The sequence below is a fragment of the Bemisia tabaci genome, chromosome 2 (assembly GCF_918797505.1).
Source record: "Bemisia tabaci chromosome 2, PGI_BMITA_v3".
NCBI classification, from domain to species: Eukaryota; Metazoa; Arthropoda; class Insecta; order Hemiptera; family Aleyrodidae; genus Bemisia; species Bemisia tabaci.
The window spans coordinates 560,619-586,607 of record NC_092794.1 but is presented as its reverse complement, the minus strand read 5'-3'; the positions used below and the strand labels follow the sequence as shown (position 1 = coordinate 586,607).

General features: G+C 38.9%; 1 protein-coding gene across 5 annotated transcripts in view; it reads left to right on the top strand.

The window, feature by feature from the left end:
* Positions 1–25,989, top strand: part of OtopLa (proton channel otopetrin-like a) — a 130,150-nt gene that overhangs the window by 88,252 nt on the left and 15,909 nt on the right. For 4 of the 5 annotated variants that reach the window (XM_019043864.2, XM_072296494.1, XM_072296495.1 and 1 more), the window contains 8 exons: positions 3,896–4,067; positions 4,717–4,877; positions 5,313–5,523; positions 12,899–13,285; positions 14,808–15,030; positions 16,319–16,597; positions 18,152–18,332; positions 20,384–20,557. In XM_019043864.2, the coding sequence (XP_018899409.1) occupies positions 3,896–4,067; positions 4,717–4,877; positions 5,313–5,523; positions 12,899–13,285; positions 14,808–15,030; positions 16,319–16,597; positions 18,152–18,332; positions 20,384–20,557 (1,788 nt within the window). The remainder of the gene's footprint in view (positions 1–3,895; positions 4,068–4,716; positions 4,878–5,312; positions 5,524–12,898; positions 13,286–14,807; positions 15,031–16,318; positions 16,598–18,151; positions 18,333–20,383; positions 20,558–25,989) is intronic. The other variant, XM_019043867.2, reaches the window with a different exon arrangement.

Genomic DNA, 25,989 nt, shown 5'->3' with positions numbered 1-25,989 from the left:
CAGCGAGTGACCGGGGGTCCAGGAGGCGCAGCCCCTTAAGCGCGTGTAGAACGGCTAGAAGCAGCAATATACATATACTTGGATAAAATAAAGAGTGGAAGGATTCCACCTTTTAATCGATTCTATTTTTTTCTATTTCACTCGAGGGGTTGGCAGATTGTGGGGTAGATGTGAATATTTTACATGAGTTTGAACTGGGAAAAGTGCTGAAAAAGCAACTTCTCTGGCAACAGTAGAGTCTGGGGGGACGAGAGGCTGCCTTCCTGGGAAAACCCATGATTTAGCCGGAAATGTCATTAAAACAAATTGGTTTCGTTTGAAGCATCAAATGTATACTAGGGAAAGCTATTTATAATAATAATAATTGTAAATAGACACATATGCTACCTCAAAGGAAGAAATGAAAGGGAAAGTAAATGAAATGAGGATATAACTACTTATGCAATCAGAGAGAATAAGACAAAAACATCAGAGAAATTTATATACATAGGGTGTCCCAAAAGTACTGCCCCTTTTTCCGCAGAGGGCGAAAGAATGCAGATATCAAAATGCGGTTTGTGTGAGGTTATAGTCCTAGTAATTGCCTATAAAACAAGACCAAGTTGAGCTCTGTAGCTTAAAATTTGACCGAGATACAGCATTTTGAAAGTGACGTGTCAAGGTGCCGCCTACGAGATTTTCAACATTTTTTTACGGACGAACCCTAGGACGAACAGACACGACGCATCTGCAGGTGGTCCTTTAAGATCCGGTGCAATGAACTTTTTGAGATGTCAAGCAACACCTGAAACTTACGCAAGGATAAATGACGGTCTCCTCGAACAACAGCAGCAACGGTACCGATTAATTCGTCTGTGGTGGAGGTAGACGGTCGGCCCGGTTTCGCGGGACTTTCCGCCGATTCGCGGCCGCCAGAAAAAGATTTAAACCAACGACCAATGCTACTTCTGTCCAAACAGTCGTCTTTATACACGCCTTTCATTTCATTAAAAGTGTTTTTTACTGACATTCCTCGACGAAAACAATAACGAATAACGTGGTGTTGTTCTTTTCTTAATTCGGTACTCATCGCGAAAGAAACTTCCAAAACGACAGAGGGATGAACTCAGATTGACGTGCCGGGAAAGCTTGACCAACTTGGATGGCACTAGCGGACACTTTCAATCCTGCATGTCGTTGGTCTGCATAGGGGCGCTTACACGTTGCCAAATGCCGCCTAAAACACAGTGTTGCCATATGTTTCTGGCCGCTTCTTCTTCTTTTTAAAACCGTTTCATTCTTAAACTTGGTTTTTTCTTTCGTAAAAAATGTTGAAAATCTCGTAGGCGGCACCTTGACACGTCACTTTCAAAATGCTGTATCTCGGTCAAATTTTAAGCTACAGAGCTCAACTTGGTCTTGTTTTATAGGTAATTACTAGGACTATAACCTCACACAAACCGCATTTTGATATCTGCATTCTTTCGCCCTCTGTGGAAAAAGGGGCAGTACTTTTGGGACACCCTATGTACAATGTAAGTATCAGAAAAAAAACACAAGTGGGCTCAGAGCGATTCGGAGCTCGAACTACACTATCGTTGAACAGTTTTTAGACCCCTATGCCACCGATAATCTACCCAGGAAGTGAAGATGAATTTTTGCTTCTTCAGCGTGTCAAATCGCGGAAGGAGATCCACAGTTGTCACTTTCCTCCACTGGATGGAACTAGCGTCCCAGTCAAATGCGTTTTTGAAGAAATGATCGATCCCCATCATTGCTTCATCTCCACATATTCATTAATGTGCTAATGATGGCACGCTCCGGTAACAAGGTTCTGTGACAAAATCATTCTTTCCTTGAGGGTCTCCAAAATTTATAAATCATAGTGATCATATGTCCAACTTCTTAGAAAAATAGCTTGTGGAGCGAGCAGAATGTCAACGGCGACTGGCGAGTGGCCGGGGGTCTAGGGGGCCCAGCCCCTTGGTCAGCCGTGACAGACGCGCGCCACGCGTCCAAAACGACTAGCTCTTGGGTGGAAATAAATCCAGCAGATTTAGACTTAACTTAATTTTCCTGGAGAGAATGACGAGTAATTTGTTTAGCTTCCTGAATAAAAAAATCTGCACTTAAATATCACCTTTACATTGAAAAGAGAATATTTTGTGTTGTTTCTTTGTCAAGCTGATATGAGAGATAACATAACCTGTAGCTTTCAAGTTGCCTATTTAAGGTGAATCTTCAGGTGTAGTTCCGAAAAAATGCACCACGTCGTGCTTCAAAAATCTGGTTCCGAAATTAGTGATTATGTAAATTTTATAATGGGTATATTAAATTCTGGGACTCATAAGTTCTATCAGCATAAGTCTGGAATGTTTACAACTAAACACGAGCTTTGTAAGTTTAATAATAAAGACTAAAACTGTAAGTACGAGAGAAATAGCTCACGGTGGGAGAGAGATATCTGCAGCTGCTGACAGAGATCACTCGTGATTGGTCGCATCAAGGTCGTTCTGCTTAACCCTACTTTTTTCTGAGATCAAGTTACAGAGTTTCAGAAAGGACTACGTGCAAAACGGGCCTCGGGGCGGATACCTTTGCCCTATTCATTCACCTAAGAATGCCCCGTCTTTTCCCAAAGTTTCAAGCCCCCCAAAAATTTTGGGCAGACACGGCGGGAGGTCAAAGTTAAAAAACGGCGAAATTTCCGCGAATTTATCACTCGAAAACCAAGAAGTTCCGGAAAACGCGGTTTAAACGAGCGTATTTAGCGTGACGAGAGCTTTCAGAAAATGTATAACATCATAGGGTTTTGTCAACTTCAACTCGAGTTATCGCCTCCGAAGCGCCGAAACGCTCAAAAAAAATCCCTTATTTTTTCACGTTCGGGCCGATTTAAGAAAAATCCAATTTTTATTTTGATGAAAAACTGATATGTTGTCCTTGACTATCTGTAGCCCCTCTAGCTCTTTCCTGCATGCTGGGGAAATGTTTTGGTCTTGAGTTATAAGAGCGGAAAGGAGCGAAGGTCGGGAAAATCGGCTATTTTAAACTGCGCGCGGCGACGGATCAGGAGACATGTGGCAACAATGCGAGGTCGGCAGAGGAGTGTGATTCGCTGAACTGAGTGGGAGGGGATGCTTTCCTTCCGATCATCGCCGCGCGCGCAGTTTAAATTAGCCAATTTTCCCGACCTTCTCTCTTTTCCGCTCTTATAACTCGCGACCAAAACATTTCCCCAGCATGCAGGAAAGAGCTAGAGGGGCTACAGATAGTCAAGGACAACATATCAGTTTTTCATCAAAATTAAAAAATGGCTTTTTCTTAAATCGGCCCGAACGTGAAAAAATAAGGGATTTTTTTTGAGCGTTTCGGCGCTTCGGAGGCGATAACTCGAGTTGAAGTTGACAAAACCCTATGACGTTCTACATTTTCTGATAGCTCTCGTCACGCTAAATACGCTCGTTTAAACCGCGTTTTCCGGAACTTCTTGGTTTTCGAGTAATAAATTCGCGGAAATTTCGCCGGTTTTTAACTTTGACCTCCCGCCGTGTCTGCCCAAAATTTTTGGGGGGCTTGAAACTTTGGGAAAAGATGGAGCATTCTTAGGTGAATGAATAGGGCAAGTCTTAAAGGTATCCGCCTCGAGCCCCAAATGGCCCGTTTTGCACGCAGTCCTTTCTTTTCATATCTTTTTTAGTGCCAAAAGGAAGAAGAATGCCATAGCTGCAACTTAGGTATGATTCTTCGATTTTAACAGAAATTCCTTTCATTTTCACAAAAGCTCTAGGACTTACGTCAAGTTGTACGAACTATAATGAAAAGACCCTCAAAATCAAATCACAGTGGTGACGCCCCTTGTGCCGAGAAATTCCTTACTTTTCTGAGCTTTAGATAAATCTTAACTTATGCCTAGGGTGTGGTGACAACTGCTATGAAGAAAGAGAAAGGATTAGAAACTCCATCTCAAGATTCAGTTCAAGTGTACGAGCCTAGCCCTCCTATTGTAGCCAATTTTGGCCGCAAACGAAAAACAACACATAGCAGCCAAAGTCATGGTAGTTTTTTCCTACGCGTTGGAGCAATTGGTGAGTTTCTTTTTCTCATGCTTTTTTGAGATAGTTCTTGTGGATAATAGATTTACCCTTAGTGTGTCAAAAAGAGGGTTTGACTGTTCAACAAAAAACTCAAAAAACAGTTCTTCTTTGCAGATAGATTATATTCAGACTCTAGTCAGTGCAGTGTGAAGAATGTTCTCATCTAGTTGTTGTGTCACCCTATGTTGACTAAGGTACATATCGACGGTGTAAGTCGGCAATCACATAACTCGTTTGCGGTGTCTGAAAATCTCCGCCTCTGTGTTATTTTTTTGAAGGAGAACAAATTGACATCATTCCTTGAAGTTTTTGCAGAATTTTCTTCGCACCGAGAAGAAAAATCACGGTAGTTTTAATGAGTTGCCGTTGAGTAGTTTCCCGTTTAAAAATAAAGTATGACAGGAAGTCTGTGACGTCGCAAACCGAGTTATATGATTGCTGACTTACACCGTTGATATGGAAGAATAAATGGATTTTCGTGTCAGAATTCCATTTTTCATTTTTTCTATATTTTTTTATCCTTGAATTAACGGCAGTTTTTTTCTCTTTACCTCTCTTTGTGAATATAAGGTAATATAAGCGTAAAGTAAAGTGTTAACTCAAATATTGAGGTTTTCTAGAAAGTTGGTCGTATTTTCAGCGTTCGGTCTTGGTACCATGATTTACAGTGGACTTGAGTTTGGGGTCTTTTTTGAAACACCATTCAATTCCCCGTGTTACCAAATCCTGAAGGGCATCAATCCTGTACTTCAAATGATCTTCACTTTCATGCAGATGTACTTCATCTTCATGAATTCTCGGGTGAGTTTTTACTCTTCTTTACTCTTTTTCATGTTTTTATTTTTCATGGCAGCATAGAAAACTATGCTACCATGAAAAATATACCTAAACATTTAAAGGAATTCCGATGTTGCTTTTTTCTGATAATATATAATAAATCCCAGAAAACTTGGAAATTGTCTTATTTAAATTCTTCAGAGATTTTCCGTCGGATAAAACCATATCAATCTCTTCACTTTTTTATTACTTAAATCAAACTTTACTTTATATTGCTTAAATTTTGCTTTTTTTCATAAGCTTTTACTGTCTTTGATTTTGGTATCACATAGCATTGCATAATTTTTGTGTTTTTTTTTCTGTCCAATTTTACAATCAACAAATTTTTCATGATTAACTACTTCTCTTTCATCAGTGTCCATCCTCTTCAACCTGCCCTCATTGTATTTGTGATTTCAGTTAAACATTCATAGATTCAAGGTGGTCGCACGTTTTGGTCTGATGCATATTGTTGCAACCAATCTTTGTGTTTGGATCCGCACCACTGTTCTGGAAAGCATCAAGGAATACGACCTGTACACGAGTAGGCACAATTTATCTGGTATTCCTACAATCCCACCAATCACCAACGGAACAAAACAAAATTTAACTAGTGAATTTGCTTTGTATGGTAAGTTTTATCCTCTATGACATTGCCTCCTGAGTGATGAAATTCAAACCTCAGATTTGTGTCTGTGGCAGAAATCAAAAATGCCATCAGCTGGACACTAAAGAGATTGGTTGCCTCTCAGGTGACTGTTAATTTAAAATGAGCTTATTCAATAATGTTTAATTCCTGCATTTTTGAAAACTAGAGTGCACATAGTTCACAGGAATTTTCTCCGATTTTTTTGAACAATACTAACCAACGTAAAACGAGTTTAAGTTGGGTATTTTGAGCTTTACAGAGTATTTTTAGGCATGAAAACTGATCCTGTTTTCTAAATTTCCCAATGCTTTTCTTGATAAACCGTCAGAGAGGAGTTTTAAGTGAAGTACATACCATTACTCCCTTAACCGATGGACCTTCCTTTTGGAGGCACCTCCACAACCCGTGTTTCTGTCATCAGAAATGTCAACGTGAAACTTCATGTATACATACGGTAGGGTATACAGAATCAATCTCTTAAGAATCCAGAAAAAGAGTCAATAAGCCCATGGCCCCTATTCCTGGAAAATTCCTCCGTTCTGCCTCTAAAAATGATTCAGTAAGCAAGGTTCTCGTAGTTTAAACCTAACAATGAGCTTTTTCAGTAATGTTTGATTTCTGCATTTTTGAAAACTAGAGAGTGCGCATAGTTCACAGGAAATTTCCAAGATTTTTTTAACAATATTAACCCACAAAAAACGAGCCCAAAGTTGGGTATTTTGAGCTCCCATTTTAACGCGCTTCTGCGGGTTTCCTCCCTGTAAATTCCTCTCAGACGGTTTGCAAAGTAAAGCATCAACAAGTTTGAACACAGATTCAGTTTTCATGTCTAAAAATACTCTGTAAACGCTAAGTGCTTTATACTCCACAAGTTGCAACTTCTACGCAATACCTCTCCAGGAAGACTGGAGAATACTTAAAAATATGGATGGTGCATTTGGTTTCTACACCTAGAAATATCCTATTTACTCTGCATTGTAGCATAAGAACCGGGAGAACCTATGAAAGTCAAACTTCGGGGGAAAAAACTCGTAATAATTTTTTTCTTTTTGTAATTCCTATTACTGCTACTCATGGTAATTATTGTAATTTCTCCAAAAGTCATCGAAAAATTGTATCTTACAGTTACCCTAGACTATCTGAAAATGATAATGAATATTTTTAATGGGTAGTCTAGGCATTTTGGGAAAATTAGAAGAAAACATTCTGTTTAAGGGTTAATTGTGCCTTGGTCATTAATGAAGATCCCTTATTCCCCAGAAAAAACGCACCGAGAAATTCTTGTACGCTTGCCCCCACCACCTAAAGAAGCCCCAAAATAGACCTTTTTTCAGTTTTCTTTTTTCTTTTTTTTGATGAATTGAGGAAGGGCCAGTTTTGATAAATTTATATAATAATTATACCGGGTGTTCCAGAGCACCCGTCCACTATCTTTTTCTCAGACACGGCCGGAAATCGAGACGAAAAGCCTTCGGGGTAAATCATGTCCTAAGGATTCAATAAAAATATTTTCAGCCCCCCAAAACCCCATTTTGACGGAACATTAGGGGAGCGCCCCCGTTTCTCACATATATCAAATAGGAAGGATATATGAGTTCGGATTTTAATTCCATGGTCGAAAATAAAAACTTTCTGTTCCATGCTTTTTTTCCCTAAACCCCCCTTTTTTTGAGTTACGGGGTATTTTGGGGCATTTTATGGGCAAATTTCAATTAGACACTTTAGGCGTTAAAATTATCCGATTTTTGAATCTAAAAGTCTCCTAGGAGAAGAGATCAATACCTTTGTATTGATGTGTCCTATGACCCCTGTTGATCCAAAATTATGGAGGCAACAACCCCTCAAAAATTTCGGGGCTTTGGAGGGCTGTAAGTCAAAAATTTCATTCAGCAAGGGTATTTTTGAGTTCAGATTTGGATTCCACGCGAAAAGTCTCGAGTGTGGCTTCTTTGCCCTACATTTTTTTTGCGCCTTTTTTCCTGCGAAAATACTCGGTTTCCTATAGGGAAATAGGATTCTAAAGGTAGAGGCAAATAGGCCACATGCCGTATCAATTCTAAGTAACTTTTTGCGTTGAATCCAAATCCGAAGTCAAAATATACATTTGCTGTTTGAAATGTTTGACTTACGGCCCTCCAGAGCCCCAAAATTTTCGGGCGGTCGTGACCTCCGTAATTTGGGATCAACAGGGGTCATGTGGCACATCAATAAAAAGGAACAATTTAAGACGGGACTAAGGCCGCAAATAATAAACATAAAATAAAATAAAAAACCCGGGACGTTTCGCTGGGATCACACCCGCAATTTCAACCGGCAAAAAAACAAGAAAATTACAAGAAGGACACTATGAGCCTCACCGTTGTTATTGTCACAGTATGTTATTGTATCAGTCTCAAAATAACAACGGTGAGGCTCATAGTCTCCTTCTTATAATTTTCTTGTTTTTTGCCGGTTGAAAATGCGAGTGTGATCCCTGCAAAACATCCCGGGTTTTTTATTTTATTTTATGTTTATTATTTGCGGCCTTAGTCCCGTTTTAAGTTGTTTCCTTATAAATGTTTCGGGCCGATTAAGTTGTTTTTTCTATCAATAAAAAGGTCTTTATCTCCTCTCCTAGGAGACTTTTAGATTTTGAAATTCAGATAATTTTAACGCCTACTGTGTTGAATTGAAATTTGCTCTTAAAAAGCCCCTCAGCTCCAAAAAAATGGGAAAAAGCGTTTAGAACAAATAGTTCCTAATTTTGGCCATAGAATTTAAATCCGAAGTCAAAACATACCCTTCCTATTTGAAAGATGCGAGAAATGCCCCCCCCCTTAAACCTCCTCTCCAAAAATGGGGTTTTGGAGGGATGAAAATATTTCCATTGAATTTTTTTGGGTTGATTAACCCAGGTAAGTTTTCGTCCCGAAGCTCAATTTTCGGCCGTTTCCGAGAAAAAGCTTGTAGATGGGTGGTCTGGAACACCTGATACGTGAAATTAAATTACCTAAAATCCAACAAAATCGATGTTCACATAACATTTTTGTTAAACCCCTCAAAGTGCTTTAAAATGGCTGCTGGCAAAAACTGGGATTACGTAGCATGGTGTCAATGATCATGGTGTCAACAATCAGTTTTTTTAAGTTTTTGTTGACACCATGATCATCCAAAAATAAAAGAAATTCTGCCTGCTATGAAAGATGATCACGGTGTCAACGAAATTTAAAAATTCCTTCTATAACATCTTTCATATTGTAAGTTTTGTTTTTCTTGTGTCATTTAAACTTACCCAACCTAACCTAACCTAACCTAACCTAACTTAACCTAACTTAAACTCACCCAACTTTACCTATCCTAACCTAACCCAACTTTACCTTTCCTAACCTAACCCAACTTTACCTATCCTAACCTAACCCAACTTTACCTCTCCTAACCTAACCCAACTTTACCTTGCCTGACCTGACCCAACTTCACTGAACGAAATCTTCTACGACCTTTACCCTACCTTACTTTAATCTCACCTAATTTACACTTACCTAACCTAACCTACCCTAATGTAATGTAACCTAACCTCATTATTTGTGACCCAAACCTCTCCTAGGAACTTAATTTTTTGGTTTTACTTGTTAGAAGGATATTTTCTGTTTGTTGACACCTTCTCAGCGGCCCATTTTGACTTTTCTCTGCCTAAGCAAGACGTCAACAATCATTGACACCATAAACATATTTTGGGTTTATTGACGCCATGATTGTCGACACCATGCAAAGACATAAAGACGGAGTGCTCGTAACTAAAAGCACGGGGAAAAAGTGAAGCCTGGTTTGACGCTGGGTGCTTGTGTGAGTGTGTAAATAAGCGCGGGAATTCATGGCGGCAAACGGAAATTTGATTTGAACTTGTCTCCTTGATTTTTCCACATTTCTTCTTCTAAGCGCGTTTTAAATGCTTACAATAAATATATTAAGAAAGTTGGGACCTTGAATTTTTATAATACACCTACTTTTGCTCGGTAACAGGCATTAATCTCAGATAAAGTTAGTTTTTCTTCTGCTCATTGTGGTCCTGCCGGTTCAAACAGGTTGTCACAGTCCTAGATGACCGTTACTCCCAAATGAAATTAATTGGTCCATGACGGACCAAAAATAACCTGAAGCTAAAAGAACATATGTGGGCAAGTGAATTTGGGCAAAAATCAACCTTTGTTTACGCAATTTCATTCAGTTCCCGCCCTACATTTGAATTTCAAACTCGTCCCGATTTTGCCGCCAATCCTCTAGCCAATAGTAGAGGTGGTTGAAAAGAAGCTTCATTTTTTGCTTTTAGCGCTCCGTTTTCATGTCTTTGACACCATGCAATGTTACAAAAACTGGTACCTCTTGACATTTAAATTTTCTCCAAAAATTTCAGTTCATCTTTCAAATAGCTATTTCTTGTTTTAAAATACATCAAATCAAGAAAAAATCGGAGGGCTTGTAAAATTTTACAAATGAAGATATCATCATTGATCAGCCAACAATAAGATTAGATTCACTCCCAAAAACGAGATTTATTGAAATTATTGTGCCATGATCTAAAGATGCCGCAGCAATTTTTGGCTGTCATTGGAATTAAGAAAAATAAATTACCTTAGAAAAATTGCAGCAGAAGGTTTCATGGGTGGCACCGATGAGATTCTTAGCATTGAGTCCGAATTTTTAACTTTTCACTATTTTCTGCGGGAACGTTATCAGTTTAGCACAAAAAGTCAGCTTTACCGCTTCATATTTAAATTTTTTTTTTAACTCCTTCCAAACGCAGTTGATCAAAAACTACGTATCTTTAAAGTTTTATGATTTAAAGTGTTGGCTTAAAAAGTTTTAAAGGAGGCTTTGTAAACCAAAATGAGGAGCGCCAGAGGAGCTAAATAAATATTAATTGTGTCTATTCAGTAGTTATGGTAAAAATATACATTCACTTGGAACAACTCATCGCCACTGCAGTTTAGTGTACATGAATAGTTAAAATGAAAATATACATTTATTTGGAACAACTCATCGTCAGTGCAGTTTAGTATACATGAATAGCACGTATATAGCCCAGGCAGATCGATCCACATCCACCCATGTATGGTATGCCGCGCCGTTTGTAGCGGTAATATGTCATCACCCAAAGTCAAGGCTGTGTTTATGCAGGAATCAGGTGTCATTTGGGTCATTTTATAATGGATTTTGCAGGTAGCAAGGCTTTCGGAATTTTAGGTTTCAGTAAAAAAAGTAGCCAGCAAATTTCCCATTTCCACTATCTTGTATCTTTATTGTACTTGGTTTCTCCCCTTTTAACTTTTGAATCTGGGGGGTGATCCTTTATTCTCAGAATAATATATTTAAACTGGAGGCACCACAGCTTCATTTCTCTAGCTTTTTCTCTTGAAAATTGAGATCACCCATCTCTATTAATGACCACAATTTCAGTCAAATTTCTAATATCTCTCTGTTTCCTCTGTCATGTCTCTTCTTCAATATTTCGACTCAGTGTGCCTCTCGAGAGGGGGAAGGGTGTCAAAAACTTGGCAAAAACAACAGTGCGGTGCACAGTGTGTCAAAACCGAATCTAGCTGCTGAAAACACCCCCTAATATTAGGTCAACGAACAAGATTATTTGTCGTTAGAGTGTGTTCACAGGTACCCACTGACCTGTGGTATATTATGACTGTATGAATGACTTATGATTTTCACCAAAAGAATTATTTCAGTCGATTTAGTGATGAGAATTTCAGCCGGTAAGTGTGCCGCCTCAATTTCGGTGCGAAAAATAGTGTCAATGTGTTGTTTCTTGTTCGACTACTGTGTGATGCAAAAGTATCATTTTTGGCTGAAATGAAAAGTTAAAGACCAGAGAAACTGAGTATGAAAATTTCTTTGACCAAAAAAATCATTAAGCTATTATGTTGCACATAACAAATAGTGCAAATATCCATTCAATTTTTCTAATTTTACCAAAGCTGCAAACGTGTGGAACAACACAGAACTACACAGGATTTATACGAGAGGATTCAGAAAACTATCTGGATGTGATAAATCTTTACTTTGGCTGCGTCTTTTTGCGTTTTTAAGAATGAGAGCACATTTTTTGGGCAAAGCGGAGCGTGAAAGGGCGCTGCATTCAACGTTGAAGTGGGCATCAGCATCACAGGTTGACACGTCCTCTGATATGGGGCAGAGACATCACCTCACCTCTCTACGGCACAGTGTTGCAATTTATCGTAGAAATGCAACACCAAAGTTTCAATTCTATTAAATTAAATTGCAAATTTAAGGTTCTGTGCAAACTGTCTATTTTCAGAGAGAATTTTTGTTTATTTTCCCCTACAAAAAAAATTGCAATGTTCTGCAGTAGTGCATGTGCTGGAAAAAAATCCTTCAAATGTTACATAATTTTGACTTGTTGAAGTCAAATTGAACTAAATTGTATTTTTTCTTCCCAAAAAGCACCCTACTTTGGATTTATTATTTCCTTAGAAAGTTTCCCCCAGATTTTCTTTTTCGTGTGCACCATAATATATCAAATATAACCACTGACTAATCTGGATGAGTTGCCGAATCGTAATTTTACTGATTTCTTTCATGGAAAGTCAAGACAGTCGCAATTTTGAAGATGTAATGTTACAAAAGCTTTGGACATCCTCCTTGACTTTTTTTTTAACAAAATGAGCAATCGGACTAATTTTTTGGGTCAGTCAGATCAAGTTCCTATGTCTCTTACAAATTATCTGACAGTTTACATATATTGTGGTGGTTTCCAGGATCTTTCATTGAAAGATCCTGGAAACCACCACAATATCACATGAGCTAAACAGGATTTTTAGATGGCCGTACCTAATTTTGAAAATTTTGATGTCCCAGTTTGGAACTTTTAATTGAACCTTCTTCAAGTCTATACCTACATCTTTGTTGAACTTGGTGGCTATCTGACCTTTGGAGAGCGTGAGAGAGGTTTTGAGCTGCTGGATGAGGTTTTGACACACTGTGCGGTGGTGGCGAGAGGCATCGCCGGTTTCAGTCCGTTCGCCCTCAATCTTGCATTTTGAGCAAGATTGCTATCCAGGTGCCGGATGTAGCCGAGCCAGATTGTATTTGTTTGCGGGCAATCATTCTTTAGGACGTCCAGCAAGATACAACTGTCAACAGTCCGGCTGGCAGGCCGGTTGGAACTGAATTGGTGTGTTTCCTACTTTAAGGAGTACGATTTGTGTCTCTGGAAAATAACCAAGCTATGTGCTTCTCCAAAGCTGCTCCTCTTATAATACAGTTTGATCACTCACAAAGTGGGAATGCTTTTTGGAACTTCAGTCTGTGGCCATTTTTGACTTTCAAGTGGTAACGGATCTATTTTCAGGGGGCGGCAACCGCATTAATCAAATTAAACGTGCACCTGTAACATTTGCACCTGCAGGGCACCTCAAAACGACCACAAAAATTTTTAGCTCAACAATGAGTAAGATCTTAAGCCATGTCTCAACTACCCCAACAACTCCTTCAGTGGAACTGACGACCAACCGCCCCACAACACCATTCACATTCTCATCGAGTGTATCAACTGCCTCAGCAGCAGTGACCCTACCTTCAAGTATACCCACAATCCCGCACCTCATCAAAACTTTGAATGCGTCCACTACAGCTCACATCTCTACCGCCAACTCAGGAATTCCTTCAACAGCTCCAGCATTTTTCAAACTGTGGAACAATGAGAATCAGACCTTCACGCAGAATGTTTCCTCCTTACGTAAGTTTTGTAGGAAACTAAGCCATTTGCTATTTTCCTTCTGCTTTGTCTCAGATTTCTTTTTATTAGGTACTGAGAATTTGTATAATTTAAATTAATTTAATTGGTTTGAGCCTCATGATTAGCCTGTTGTTATTAATTTTTTTGTTTTTATTCTGTTCAGCTCTAATCTGTTAAATTGTTTCAATCAGTAAATCCCTCTTTTTTTAAACCCCTTTTCCTAGTTTATGAAGTTGTGTTTTAGCTAAGTTTCATTTCATTTGTTTTCTGTACCTAACTATTCAGTACCTCGATTTCTGCGTATTTTTTAATTTACTCTAACATAAAGCATCTCTATTTCTTAGCATAGAGAATTTTTTCTGAAGTCAAAGAATTTATAATTTTCTGAAGTCGTCTAAAAGGCTCTTTAATGTTTAGTTGTTGGTTCTTGCTTGCATTAAAGATGTTCTGTGTTTTTAAAGTTTTTTGAAATTGATGCACTGATGAGAGATGTATTTATTGATTTTTGTCCTTTTTCATTATGGTGGTTTAATATTTATTTTTTTTTATTTTTATTCACTTATTTCTGCTCATTCAAAACGAACTGCTTTAATGACTTAAAGAAGTTTCGGAAAATCTCCCGATACTCGGTACCAACTACATGTAGGATCTCGTTGACAGTTTGTGGTGTTTTTATCATGCCATTTACTCGCTCTTTTCACTGCCTCTTATGATAGAGGACACCTAGCACAACATCTGAGCAAAGTTTTCACCAAAACCGTGGGGAAGGGGGGGGGGGGTACAATTGACATTTTTAGAATATCCTCTCTCAGGGGAAAATTCTCAACTTTGATAAGCTGTTGTGTCGAGGAAAAAGCGTTTTCAGAAAATAAATCATAAAAGAGAGAAGTCTTATTTTGCCCCTAAAAATCGATCGCTGCAGTCCGGCACATTAACTCAGGGACACCTCCGTGGTCGCTCCTTGTTACCAGAGGGAAGAGCGTACCTACAGCCACCCAACTCGTCCACTCATAGCGCGCCGTGAGCGAGACGATGCGAAATGCGCCATGCTGTTCCGAAGCGAGTAAGCTTAGTATGCTTAAATGTAGAGTGATACTTATTTACGTTATGATCTAACTGTCTACTTTCTCTGTATTCAAAATTCGTCAGAAGTCACCTAGCCAGTCGTATTCTTAGAGTCATCTCAGAATTTTCATATCATCGCTTTAAGTCGATTTTTTTTCAGTGGAAATTGTACTTGGGATGCTTACTCAAATCTCCGTCTGAATCAAACCTAAGCTTGATCCTTGAATTGACTCAGCGGGGGTGACTGTACACCAGAGAACAATTTTAATATAGCCTGAATTCAATGATCTCCAATTAACTCAAAATCTAAAAGCAACCAACTCTTGTTTCTGAGTTAATTGGAATTTATCACATGCGTTTCATGTAGTGAAGGTGAGGTAGTATGAAACTAGAGTTCGATGGGAATTGCCCATTTTATTAAAAATGTTACACCACGTGTAATTTTATGATTTCATAGATAACCTATCAGCAGCGCCGACCATATGGGACCAGCCAGTAGCTGAGGCACTTGTCATGTTGAACGGCACTTACATTGATCCTAAAAAATGTGGACGTATCAATATCATGGGCAACATTGTGCGAGACTCAGCTCCATTTTTGTATCCATTCATTGTGGAGTATTGTTTAGTTGGTGCAGCTGTCATCTACATCATGTGGAAACACATAGGCCGACTCCCTAAGTAAGAGAAATGCTCAGACACCTCAGTAGAAAATAAGAGACTACTAGGAATAGAATTTGATTGTTAAATTGACTTGTTCTTGGTATTTTTTCATGTTATTTTAGATGAACTACCGCAGCAAGTAAACCGGTCAGGTCATCGAATTACATCTTTCTAGGGAATTGATTAATATACTGGGTGATCCAGACCACTTGTCTACTATCTCTATCCAGAGAACCACTGAAAATCGAGTTTTGAGGGCGGGGCCCGCCACAAGAGTGGGGATACTGGGTCCATGGTACCGGGGCCCAGGCCTTGGACCCAGTATCTTTACCCTTATGGCGGGCCTGCCCCTCAAAACTCGATTTTCAGTGGTTCTCTGGATAGGGATAGTGGGTGGGTGGTCTGGATCACCCGGTGTTTAGAAGGGAGAGTGTAAAACTTCTTATAGAAGTAAAGGATAACACATCAGTGATTGCTAGAGCGATGCGTTTTTGGGATTTTTTTTTTTAACAATGGACTTGGTGCGAAAGTTGTAAAGTCATTCAAGCAGAATGCATGATTTTTCCTGAATTTTTCCGTTTGCGTTTTGATTGCCTGGATTGACGTTGATGTCAATATTTGCGGAAAATTTAGGTTTTTCGATGATAACTTGGTAACGGTAACAAATGCAATAAAAATTTAAAGGACATCCGTTGTCAGAAATTAACTTCCCAATAAAATCTTTTGTATCTTATTTCTCTCAGTGCAAACGTTTTAGTGTGAAGCTTGGAAAAACTTTTATTTTTTTAACTTCTCCTTTAGTTCAGGTAGTGTACAGAAGGAAGAAGGCTACCTTGGAACAAATTGCGTAACAGATTTTTCCTACAAAAATGCCATCATTACGACGTCCGGAATAACACATAACGTACAAAAGTTTTGCCACGGTTCGACCGCGGAATACTCATTAACATGCCTACAGTTTAAGAAGGCGGCGGCGGTGATCTGGTAACTTATGTCCTAGTTCTTCTTCGGGAGATGCCCGAACTTAACGTAAAAAATAACTTTTACTTTTTGTCACCTGGCATTGACGAAGGAGGTCCGAAAATTTGTAAAATAGCAAGTTCCATGATTCAGTATGGAAGGATAACCGATAAAACAGATCTGTATTTAGACATTTTCAGGGCTCGTCTTCACTATTAGAGTGACAAGAAATTAGTATAAGTAAAAGTAAAGCTTTTTTTGCAGAAAAATTCAAAATTTCCTTTTTGTATTTGATTGTTGTTCTTCTCATGTCATGAACTTATTTTATTCATACTCCTAAAATCAGATACTCTGAGGAAGACCTGGAACATCGCTTGGAAGCAATGTTATCGAGGAGAGCAATTGCAATTGCCCAGGCAACAACTGGACGAATGGATTGTGTTGGTGCCAGCAAGGGCCTATTCATCGGGCTTCTGTTGTTAGTTGGCTCTCTCATTTGTCTCATCCTCTTCTTTGTGCTCATCCACCATCCTCAGTTGGGTTTACTCGCTGTGTATTTGGCAGATGTATCCCATTGCATTGTCATGGTCCTCAGCATACTGGCGATATTCATCGGCTTCTGGAGGTGTGCCCTATTTTTTTAATTTTTTCTTGTCTTCTCAGACCATCTTTAATTTTGACATCAGGTGATTTTTGTATACCATGGTTACTCATAAAAAGTTTCAGAAATGGGCTACTTGGATGGCTGAAAGTCGACCATGATTTATTGATTACTTAAAATTACATGTATTCAGCCACTTGACGTAACTTTAATTCATGATCTCCTTCTCTCCGAAGTTTGGTTGATGTTTATAGTTTATGTATTGTATATCAAAATTTTACTGTCCTCTAATCAGCAAGATATAATCATAAAAAACTTAGGCATTGGATTGGCTAAGGTTGAAAATACGACCAGGTGGGGGCAGTTGAACTAGGGTGGCATGAAACGTTTGGAAAAGATGAAAGATGGGAAATTTCAGTGTAATTTTTCATGAAATTTCATGAGGCTGTGAAATATTTCATATTTTTCAGGGGCTAAAGTATGCAACCCACACTCAAACACACAAAAATCAAAGAAAGTCATAATTTTCACATTTTATGAAACATGAAAAAGAACCGGTATTTTTCAATATATTTCATAAACTAAAATTCCATGAAATATTTCAAGTTAAATTTCAAGATTTTATTTTTCATGAAATTTTGCCACCCTGAGTTAAACTATAAAAATTCTGTGCAGACGATCCCACCAGGTTTTGATATCATGGACGAAAATGATTTACATAGCCCCGCTGCTGTTACAGTGAACTTTAAAAAACTGAAATCAGAGTGGCTCTCTAGTGATTCTCGTCCTAACACGAAAGTCCTCTTTTTTGTCATGTTTGTATTATTGTTGGTTTCTTCAAACTACTTTAAAACACATAATTTGGTCGTTTAAATAATAATTTTTTTAAAAAATTTTAACATGTGTACCATGAGCTAGAATGACAACAAAAAATACAAATTTAAGTGAATGTTTTTAAAAAAAACTACAGCAACAATATAAAATATTGTGTTTCCCACTATATTTGAGCATTTCTGGCCCAGCTACTGTTGTTGCAAGATCCACTAACTGAAGAAGTGGATCATCTGCACTCAAGTCAATGTTATCTCCTTTACGTCTCATGTCAAGTCTTGACCTACCTTAGAGTCCAGTCGGCTTGACTGAACTGGACGGAATTCAAATTGAAATTCAAGTACTATCAAAGCTGCACGAATCCGCAGCTTGAATTGAGACAGAATATTCGAAAATCTAGGAGACTGTTTTTGTCAAAAATCACATTTTCACGATGTTTGAGCATTTTTTACCAGTTATAAATGTTTAAGGTCTATAGCTGTCCGATTCAAATCAAGAAGTGTTAACCATTTAGAGTAAAGATTGTGAAAATAAAAGCTGGAGTGTCAAGAGACCTAATTAGCTTGGATGAACAATCTAGATTGGGCCGTTATGAAGGCTTCCTCTTTCAAAAAGGGTTTAAAGGTAGGTAACTTGGGACTGCAGGTCTGTCAAGCCCATGTCCATGACTTTAGGCAGTCTCCCTGCAGAGAAACATTTCTCAAGTATTAGCAAATTTTTAACTCTCCTCGTGGTTTTTTTCCCCAGAGTTCGGCGCTTGAAGTATTACTACGATGAAGGCAATAGCCTGAATGATCTGTTACAACGCGTGTCAGCTTTTGGTATTTTTATCTATGCAATGTTCTCTGTCATTGCTGGTTCTTTGACTTTTATGTCAAGTGAGCCAAATTTACTTGTTATGATTACTGGATCAATAACAGTTCTTCAGGTTAGCATGTTTTGAATATTTTATCTCCTTGCACAATTTTTTTTTTTTTTTTTTTTTTTTTTTTTTTTTTTTTTTTTAGGAGTAAATATTTCTGTTCCCCATGGTGTATCCTTTTCTGAATTGTGCCTGGGGGAAGGGGTAATTAAAACAAGAAGTATGAATTATTTTCAACCAACAGTGACATAGGAGCACTTACTATATTATTCAAATGATTAAATGTTGTTAAAATAAGTTTTTCACAGCATAGAAAGGGAGGTCACGATGGCTTTGCTTCAGATTTTGATGATTTTGGTCTTCATTGAAGGCTAATGTAAAACTAAAGCTGATGTGTTGAAGCATCTTTGCCAATGGGCTACTGGGAACTCCTGCGAGCCTTACAAAAGTCCTGTATTTTGGGCGGAAAACCAATGTGTAACACGTTGTGGTCGTTGTACCCTTATTATCTCTGTATGCTCGCCCGGCCTTGTGTGAACGTTTGGAAGTCCAGTGACCAGCTCGCTGAGCTTAGGTTCTGGAGATCGTGGGGTTGATTCCTGCCTCAACCTCCCTCTAACTGCATCATATATATTACCAGTTTTACACTTTCTTTTATTCCTCTCTCTTTCTCTCCTCCCTTCTCCTTTGCAGTATTTATTTTTACAACATGTTTAAATATATTTAAACAAATTCTCAAGGTGCCACCGAGAGAGAAAAAAAAGAAAGTAAGAAATCTTAAATGTCACGTTAAGGTGTAAAGCCACCATCATTCAGAGTTTGACATGTTCTGAAGGGAATTTAATTTATTTTTTATGAAATTTGCATGCCTCGTGAAAAATGCCTTCTGTGTCCCACGATAAAAACGGTAAGGACCATTCCTCTTGAAAATTTAAGGAGGAAAAACATCATTACACTACGGCCTTTTTTTTTTGCTAAACTCTAGTTATAGGCCGAAAACCACCATAAGAGGGCAACTTAGGAGGTCATTTTAGGAGAAAATCTATTGTTTAGGAGGGGGGGGGGGTTCACTGGAAAAAAAAACCAAAATGATGATTGTAGGAAATTTTGTGGGAACAAATCAATGTTTTGATGTTGCTCTCTGCTCTGCTTATTTTTCGAGATAATTCGCTAAAATTCATTTCGCGGCCATTCTGCCCCCCCCCCCCCTTCCCCCTAAATCGGCGAGATCATCTCGAAATCTCGGGATTTTTCGTTAAAGACATCCGGGGACCTTACTGAACCCCAAAAAACAAAATTGGCCATCTTACAATTTTTCTTTGCCAGGCCCTATTCCGACCCGTGGTACCTGGTACCTGAACCATACGGTTATTCAGAAAAGTAATGTCTCATTCGAATTTTTTTAGTTAAAATACCCACTGGTACCAAATATTATAATAAAAAAATTCGAAAATCGCATTTTATTAATCTTGCTTTTGTCGCAAAAATTTGTTTTGCTCTCTTACCACCCATATTGCAAATCCCATTACCGTTATTAGCAGTATGAAACACCCTCGTGGCAATTACAGCAATGCCTCTTTCTCCATGATAGCGCATGAAGTGTCACATAGTGGTTTTTTGCCTGAAATACAGGACTTTTAGGAGGCTGGTGGGAGCTTCCCCTAGGCCCATCGGCAAAAACGCTGAACCACGTCCACTTTAATTTTACATAAGCTTTCATAAAGGACCGAAATCATTAAAATCCGTGGAGGAGCCATTGTGGCCTCCCCTTGTTGACTCAATTGAGAGTGTGAGGCAATCAAAGTAATTTTCAGATTAATGTTTAAGAGCTTTTAAAGTACTTTCTACATAATTGACCTTTCTTACAGAGGACAAAAGATGTGACATTTCATGAAAATCTACTATTAGTGAACTTTTATGTGAACTCAATTAAGGGTTGAGTTTTCGATTGCTTAATCCCATCTAGTCAGAATAGATAGTTCTGAAAAATTTCTGAATGAGCTTCGTATAAGATTTGAGTAATTGAAAATTTTGGAACATTATAAGCTTGAAGGGAACACATGACATTCAAGAGAATATCTTTCCTTCTTTCCCATATTTTTTTTTTTGTTCAATAGGTATTGTGTCAAGTGGTGTTCATTTCCGACGTATCCCGTCGCCGAGTTCACCTGCCAGAACATGATGCGAATAAACCAGGCCGCCAAATTGTCACTTTTTTGTTAATTTGCAACATTACAATGTGGGTTATCTACACTTTTGATGCTCAGAAAGTTACAGCTAATCCTGTCCAAGTACGCTCCTCTTTATTCTTAACCCTCCTTTATTTCTTTGTGATAATGTTGTTTTCTGTACAGTGGTTGACAATGAAGAAGGTAATGAAACATCTTGCCAAGTTCATTTGAAAGAAAGCACCAAAAAAATATACTAAATACTTTTTGTCCATTTTTTTTATAATATAATTTGTGGCGTATACTGTTTATTAGTAAGTAGGGACCTCTATGTGCTTCTCATGTTCCAATCTGTAGAAACTCAACGATAGCATCGTTTTTTGGAAACTCGACCGAAGTTGATACGCTCAAAAATCTAAGTATTTATCAGTTTGCTTGGCCATAAATTTAATTGACACTGGATTTGCTCTTACTCTTTGTGCAATTTGATTAACGAAGGTGACCGAAAATTATCCACATTGGCGTTTGGTTTAATATTATTAGATTGTTGGGAAACGTAAAAGACATTTGAAAGTTCCCATAATTATGTGGTTATGAAATTTGATACCATGGGAGTTTTAATAGTTGACAAAAGCGCAGAATTTACATGAGATTAAGTTTAACTACACAGCTGAGTGATTTTCCCAAAATTATTCATCCCATTGTTAACTGCATCACAGAAGAAAGGCATTTCAATTCCGACAGAGTAAGATAATTTGAAATAATCAGACCTGATAAGCGAAACTTGTACCAGAAAATAGAAGAAGCCTGTAGCCTGAAGCCTTGTAGAAGGAAATAAATGATCTGAAAATAAAATGATATGTACACAAGATTAGTCTTAAGGCTGTTGCCTCAATGCATGTGAGGCATATTTTCAGATCATTTATTTTTTCAGATTGGACAAGGTTGTGGACTGCAAAAACGAATAGAGAATCGACCTCAAGAATCCGAATGGGGTTGTTGTATGCATTTTTTTAAATTCAGTTTCTACAAGTTGGTGGTGTGCTGATTGTTAAGGTATTTTTTTGAAAAATGTCTAATGATTGGAACATGGAGAAAAAGCGTCGGAAGTTCAGAAACGATTTAAAACGGGGTTCCTTCCCGCGCTTCGAAATTCCGTGACTCTGACGTCACAACGCACGGCCACGGGTTTTTGCTATCTAAACTGCGTGCTAATACGAGTTTTTTAAAAAATCAGGAAAAATCGAGTTTCCCGACTAAGCTCATTTTTTTATCTTGATGAATACCTGAAGATAAGATGAATCAGTTACAGACTGGGTTTTTGGCTCTTCTCGACGATTTCTGGGTCGGAAAATGAGTTACAAATCGCTTTTTTCCCGTTTTTTTCACGGAGCGAAGGAGCCGTTCGGCGGTGAGCGGTGGGCGGTGCGCAGCAGCCGGCCCCGCTCGGGTTTTTCCGGCGGCGTCCACTCATCATCGTAGCCAATTGGAGCTCGATATGAACTGAACCTAACCTAACCTAACCTCCACTAGATAGACACGCGGTCAAGATGTGGGTAATGGCGGCGAGGAGAGACTTTCATGCGTTGTGACGCGTAGTTTCACCAACTGTACTGCAGCTAATGAAAATCGTTTATTTTCAACTTGAATTTGATGGAACTTCGACGGGGTTTTTCGGGCTTTAGGACTTGATTTTTGACTTTTGGAATGTTGCCAGCGTTTTTATCGCGGAAAGTACTATGACTAAATATTTTTTATCCTCAAATCTCTCACCCATTTCATTGTTCAGGAGCTCAATCCCCCCCTCCCCCCCCCCCCCGCCTCGAAATAAAAAGAGGAGGCAGCTGATTTACTGCATGATGTTGCTGGTACCCCTTACGCCATTCATAATCCGTGCGGGCAGGCGTTGATAAGAGTTATACGGAACATGGTTGTTGCAACAACCGTGACCGGACTGATCTAGGGACTCTAGACTGATCTGTGCGGCCGCCATCTTGCCTTTCTTAGCGATGCTTGTTTAAATGGAAGCCCCAATCACGTAATTTAAATTCGTCTTTCGTCCCTTAATATCTCTCAAGAGACTTTGAGTAAATTCGTGTCAACTGAGCGCTTTCTCTAATTTTCTAAAATGGAAGAATTAAAAATTACTGTACAAGCTCATTAGGAAAGGATAGGGAGTATTTCGGTGTAGTGGCTGCTTTTTTTGAACGCCAATCTGAAGAATTGTACGTTGAACAAACACCCGTGTGTGAAGTTGGTAAAGTAAGTAGACTATTCTAAACAATTTATGGGCTCACTATTCTAAACAATTTATGGGCTCCCTCAGGGCACTAAAGAATAGCATAAATCTTTAGATGACAATGGAAATGGATGATGGATCTTTTGATGAAATGGGTTCTGGAATGAAAGGCCCTAGAAAAACATTCTCGTGTTTTTGCTCATGTAGATAAAAATCTGATTAGGTATGTTTTTCAGGTATTTTAACGGTCTCGCGAACTAAATCTTAGGGACTCAGACTCAAGCTCAGTCTCGGAGAGCGAGATCAGTAGTTGGGCCGTAGGCAGACTCGAGCCCGAGGTGCTGGTCTACCACGATGCTTTTTGGCAGTCTCGGACCACTAGCCGGAGACCGGACATCGGCCGACGCCCGGTATTAGACCATGAGATCGAGATCCCTCGTCAACGGATGAAGAAACTCAAACTCAATGGTACCTGTACGTAGATAGGGGTAAATACGCTCGCAGTGCGCCTCCACCGCGGCCGGGAATTCCCTGTCTCCGTCTCTCTGGAAATCATCCTCACCGTAAATCACATGAATGTATATCGTCTTACGGCTTGCTTGTGACCTGTTCAATCCCTGCAATACTCCCGATGTCCACTTCCGAGAAGTTCCTGTGAGCGCGTTAGCTGATCCGCCGGCCAGCCGGTCCGTCCCTAACCTTGTCTCCACGAGCCGTTTCACGAGATTTGTCTCAGGGAAAAATCTCACTTACAAAGTTGGGAAAAATATTGAGTTAATCAATATTTTTCGCAGTACCAAGTATGGTACTTGTACCCCTAGGACCTACTGAGAGAAGAAGAAGAAGTGAAAACGAATTGTGCGATATTTTATTCATTACTACATTGTTAATGTTTGTTCAGTTAAAATAATGTGTCTAATTGTCAATTGAGTGCATTTATTATTATAATCCCGGTTAAATACTCGACTTTAACTACTTTATCTTCCCGCGCAAACTAGTCGCAGGACTGTATGAGCCCCGTCACGTGGAGACGGTAACTGGGAAAAATCCCAGAAGTTTCATTCCTGCGATTTGAACTTGGGACAAATCCCATGAAAACGTCCCGTGGAGACAAGGCCTTATAGCGAATCTGCGTTGTCGTTGAGATCGGACCCGGTCTTTCTCCAGCAGGGAGTCTGTAGCTGCAGCGAGTTCGCTTACGGTCTCGCTTACAGGGTGAACTCGATGGATAGCGACCGATGTGGGTATCACGTGAAGGGTGGACTCAGACTAGAGGGTGCGTATTCAATCTCGCTGACGAGAGATCGCTCTTGCATCGAATTCGTCCGTTTACTCGACTCCCAATCCTTATATAAGTCCATGATCTGATAACTGGGATTAAAATTAAGATTGTTTGGATAACAGATGCTCTCGCTGGTGAAATTCAATTTATAGCCATAGAAGAAAGATCATATGTTCACGGAAAGCCGTTGAGAATTTATGTTGTTTTAAAAAATTTTTACTTTGCATGGCCCCTTCTCCCTTTTTTCTAGGGGCCAGGCGAAAAATATCCCAATTTTGAGGCTCTGGGAAGGCCCTTTATCATCCTTAAGAAATTTGTAGGATTCCATGTTAAGACCGATTCGGCCGAAAAGTAGTAAGGCCCTTTCAGCCCCCCCCCCCCCCAAAAAAAAAAAGAAATCTGGCAAGGAAATATAGGGTTTAAAGTTGAAAAATCCGATAATAAACCATTTGCCTTAGAACTTTGCAAATAAAAATATCACCATACAATTTGCACAGGCAACTCACAGTGGGAAAAACTGCCGATCTAGCGCCGAAAAAGTCGGAAAATCAGCATCAATGAAAATGGCCAAAATTGGTATGTATGTGTTCCTTAGGATCTACTGATCAAGAATCAGCCATGTTCTACTTCATAAGATAATATAGAATAAGATTATAAATAATAAGAAACGCACCGGTTACCGCGGTGCTGGTTGAGGATCGCCTCAGAGTGGTTACATTCAGTAGCCTCCTGTGTTTGTCTAAGTGTGTCATGTAGTGACTTTTGATTTTTTTTCAACAATGGCTTGCTCACCTAAACGTAAGGATACCAATTTTTTCTTTTTTCATACTTCTATGACTTACAGCAATTTCTGAAAGTTAGCCCCTGAAATAGTCAGAAATTCAAACTTCTAAAGACTGCATCTTACAATATCCAAGGAGATATTCAGTTATATGTATATAGATGTATATTCAGTTACTTGTTATACTATCAAGATCACAAAAATCCTTGGTTGAAACCAGCCTTTTCCCAGCCTTTCAGAAATATTTGATCAAAACTTAGTTTAAACATGTGCTCAGATTGATTGTAACTGTCGTTGTACCTAGCAGCTCAGCGTTGAATACCTGAGTAGCGTAGAGAGAGTGCGTGCGCAGAGCGCTGTGCGCGCAACTCCCCCAACGCACTTTTATATTACGGCTATTTCTCACTGGAGTCTCGTCGTATCCGAAGGCATTCCTCGCTTGTGGATAGCATCCGTTGCTTGTGGATAGCATGCATCGTATCTATCATCATTGTCCGGGTTCGATCCTCGCCAAGCTATTTATTTTTGTATAATATCTGTGCAAATTTATACTTTTGAGTTGTTTCTCTCAGACTATATTTATTAACAGAATGCGCATTTACAATAAAATTCATAGTTTTAAGATTTTGGGGAGCTGGAAAGTTATGGAAAATTATTGAGCACACAAACCATTCCAAAAAAAAAGAGGAAAGTAAGACTAGTACACTTCATAGTGAAGGAATTAACCAACAATAAAATAAAAAGCAAGGAATATTTTATTTGAACTCCGCTGACCGATCAGGAACCACAAACCGAAGTCTCAAGGAATGTGAGTTACAGCTATTTTGCCGAATAAAGAGGTATTGAGCTAATCAATACCTCTGAAATTTACGAAAAATCGGCGCATTATGCTTTCTATGGTGCTCAGGTAGATATATAAGACCAACTAAATGTGACAAACCAATGGGAAAGTGAACACTCCGAGCGTCAAGACTTTTTCGGCGCTAGATTGGCTGTTTACCCACTGTGCAACTCCTGAATGGATTAAGGTTTTGAGCATGTACACAAGTTGCATAGGTACTTATCTTAACACAAAGTCAGGAAAATTTGACCTGATCGGATTTGAGACCACATTTTTTCTCACGTTCGTGGAAATCCTGAAAAACACCATACTTTTAATGTTTACCAAAGTTGGATATGTTTTTCTTTATGTATACTGTGCTGATTATCAATTCTTTATCGCAATGTTGCGAAATTATTTTTTCTCGCGTAGT